General features: G+C 42.1%; 1 protein-coding gene across 1 annotated transcript; it reads left to right on the top strand.

The window, feature by feature from the left end:
- Positions 1-219: 219 nt before the first annotated feature.
- On the top strand, positions 220-1,548 carry LOC131921515 (mitotic checkpoint protein BUB3-like). The gene has a single exon (XM_059276254.1). The coding sequence runs from the start codon at positions 252-254 to the stop codon at positions 1,230-1,232; it is 981 nt and encodes a 326-aa protein (XP_059132237.1). The 5' UTR covers positions 220-251; the 3' UTR covers positions 1,233-1,548.
- The last annotated feature ends 347 nt before the right edge of the window (positions 1,549-1,895 follow it).

Below are 1,895 nucleotides of genomic sequence, written 5' to 3' on the forward strand. Positions count from 1 at the left end.
TCTGAGGAAAATGCATTTCCAGGAAATAAGGGGGCTAATAAGCCTTCCATTAAAACATTGAGTCTTAAAATTGTATAATTATTTATGTGTCAGTCCATCATGTATATCAAAAACACTTAGAACCTAAAACTTTCAAACTATAATATTTCACTTATTTAGAAGTAATATATTGAAAATAACTCTCATAATGCCAAATTAAAATATTCCTTAATAGGTGGCCGGTTCGGAAACGTTGCTTGGGCGAACACGAGATGACGGGTTCGAACGAGTTCAAGCTGAACCAGCCACCCGAGGATGGCATCTCCTCGGTCAAGTTCAGCCCCAACACCTCCCAATTCCTCCTGGTCTCCTCCTGGGATACATCTGTGCGCCTCTACGATGTGCCCGCCAACTCCATGCGACTCAAGTACCAGCACACTGGTGCTGTCCTGGACTGCGCCTTCTACGATCCAACGCATGCCTGGAGTGGAGGATTAGATCACCAACTGAAAATGCATGATTTGAACACTGATCAAGAAAATCTTGTCGGAACCCATGATGCCCCTATCAGATGTGTGGAATACTGTCCGGAAGTGAATGTGATGGTTACTGGAAGTTGGGATCAGACAGTTAAACTGTGGGATCCCAGAACTCCTTGTAATGCTGGGACCTTCTCTCAGCCGGAAAAGGTGTACACCCTGTCAGTGTCCGGGGACAGACTGATTGTGGGTACAGCAGGCCGCCGAGTGCTGGTGTGGGACTTGAGGAATATGGGCTATGTGCAGCAGCGCAGGGAATCCAGCCTGAAGTACCAGACTCGCTGTATCCGTGCCTTCCCAAACAAGCAGGGTTATGTGTTGAGCTCCATTGAAGGCCGAGTGGCGGTGGAATACTTGGACCCAAGCCCCGAGGTTCAGAAGAAGAAGTACGCTTTCAAGTGTCACCGGCTAAAAGAAAACAACATTGAGCAGATTTACCCAGTCAACGCCATTTCCTTTCACAATATCCACAATACGTTTGCCACAGGTGGTTCTGATGGATTTGTAAATATTTGGGACCCGTTTAACAAAAAGCGACTCTGTCAGTTCCACCGCTACCCTACTAGCATTGCGTCTCTTGCCTTCAGTAATGACGGAACTACGCTCGCAATAGCGTCGTCATATATGTATGAAATGGACGACACGGAGCACCCTGAAGATGGTATCTTCATTCGCCAAGGGACAGATGCAGAAACAAAGCCCAAGTCCACGTAATCAGCTGGTGGAAGTTGTCTCTATGTGGAAGGAAAGCTTTGCCTCCTAGAAACACTTGCTTCCCCCCCGAGGGCTGCGTCTAGTCATTGGACACTCCGTCTAGTATGTGGATTTCTCTGTTTCCTGTCAACAGAACTGTCTCTGTGTCCTCCGTAATTGTGTGGGGTGGGGAGGCTTCGTGCCCTTGTACAGTAGTCGAGTTCTCCTGTCCCTAAGCAAGCCCTGTTGCTGTTAGTGTTTCAGTTCTTTGTAGCACAATCTAAAACTGTTCATATTTTTCTGCTGTCTAATAAATCAGAGTTTGGAACTTTTAAAAAAAAAATATTCCTTAATAAGCAATCAAATTTTATCAAAGTGAAAGATTTATACTACTCAAACTACACTAAAGAAACAAAGATAGTGATAAATCAGTTTTTCACTGAGAAGTCCTATTTATACAATCATCAACTCTGCTTACATTTAAATTCCATCAGAATGTGATTTTTATAGCATGTGCTTGTATAATATGTGAATGATAGAATATATGATGAAATATACAAATAAAAGTGCATATTGAACACATGAGCTTTTACTACTTATTTATTTAATACTTACACACATACACACAAACATATATATATATATATATATATATATATATATATATATATATATATATATATA

Source organism: Peromyscus eremicus, chromosome 11 (assembly GCF_949786415.1).
Source record: "Peromyscus eremicus chromosome 11, PerEre_H2_v1, whole genome shotgun sequence".
Classification (NCBI taxonomy): Eukaryota; Metazoa; Chordata; class Mammalia; order Rodentia; family Cricetidae; genus Peromyscus; species Peromyscus eremicus.

Excerpts from the sequence above, each read along its gene's own strand:
- LOC131921515 (XM_059276254.1), top strand. The coding sequence starts at position 252 with ATGACGGGTTCGAACGAGTTCAAGCTGAACCAGCCACCCGAGGATGGC.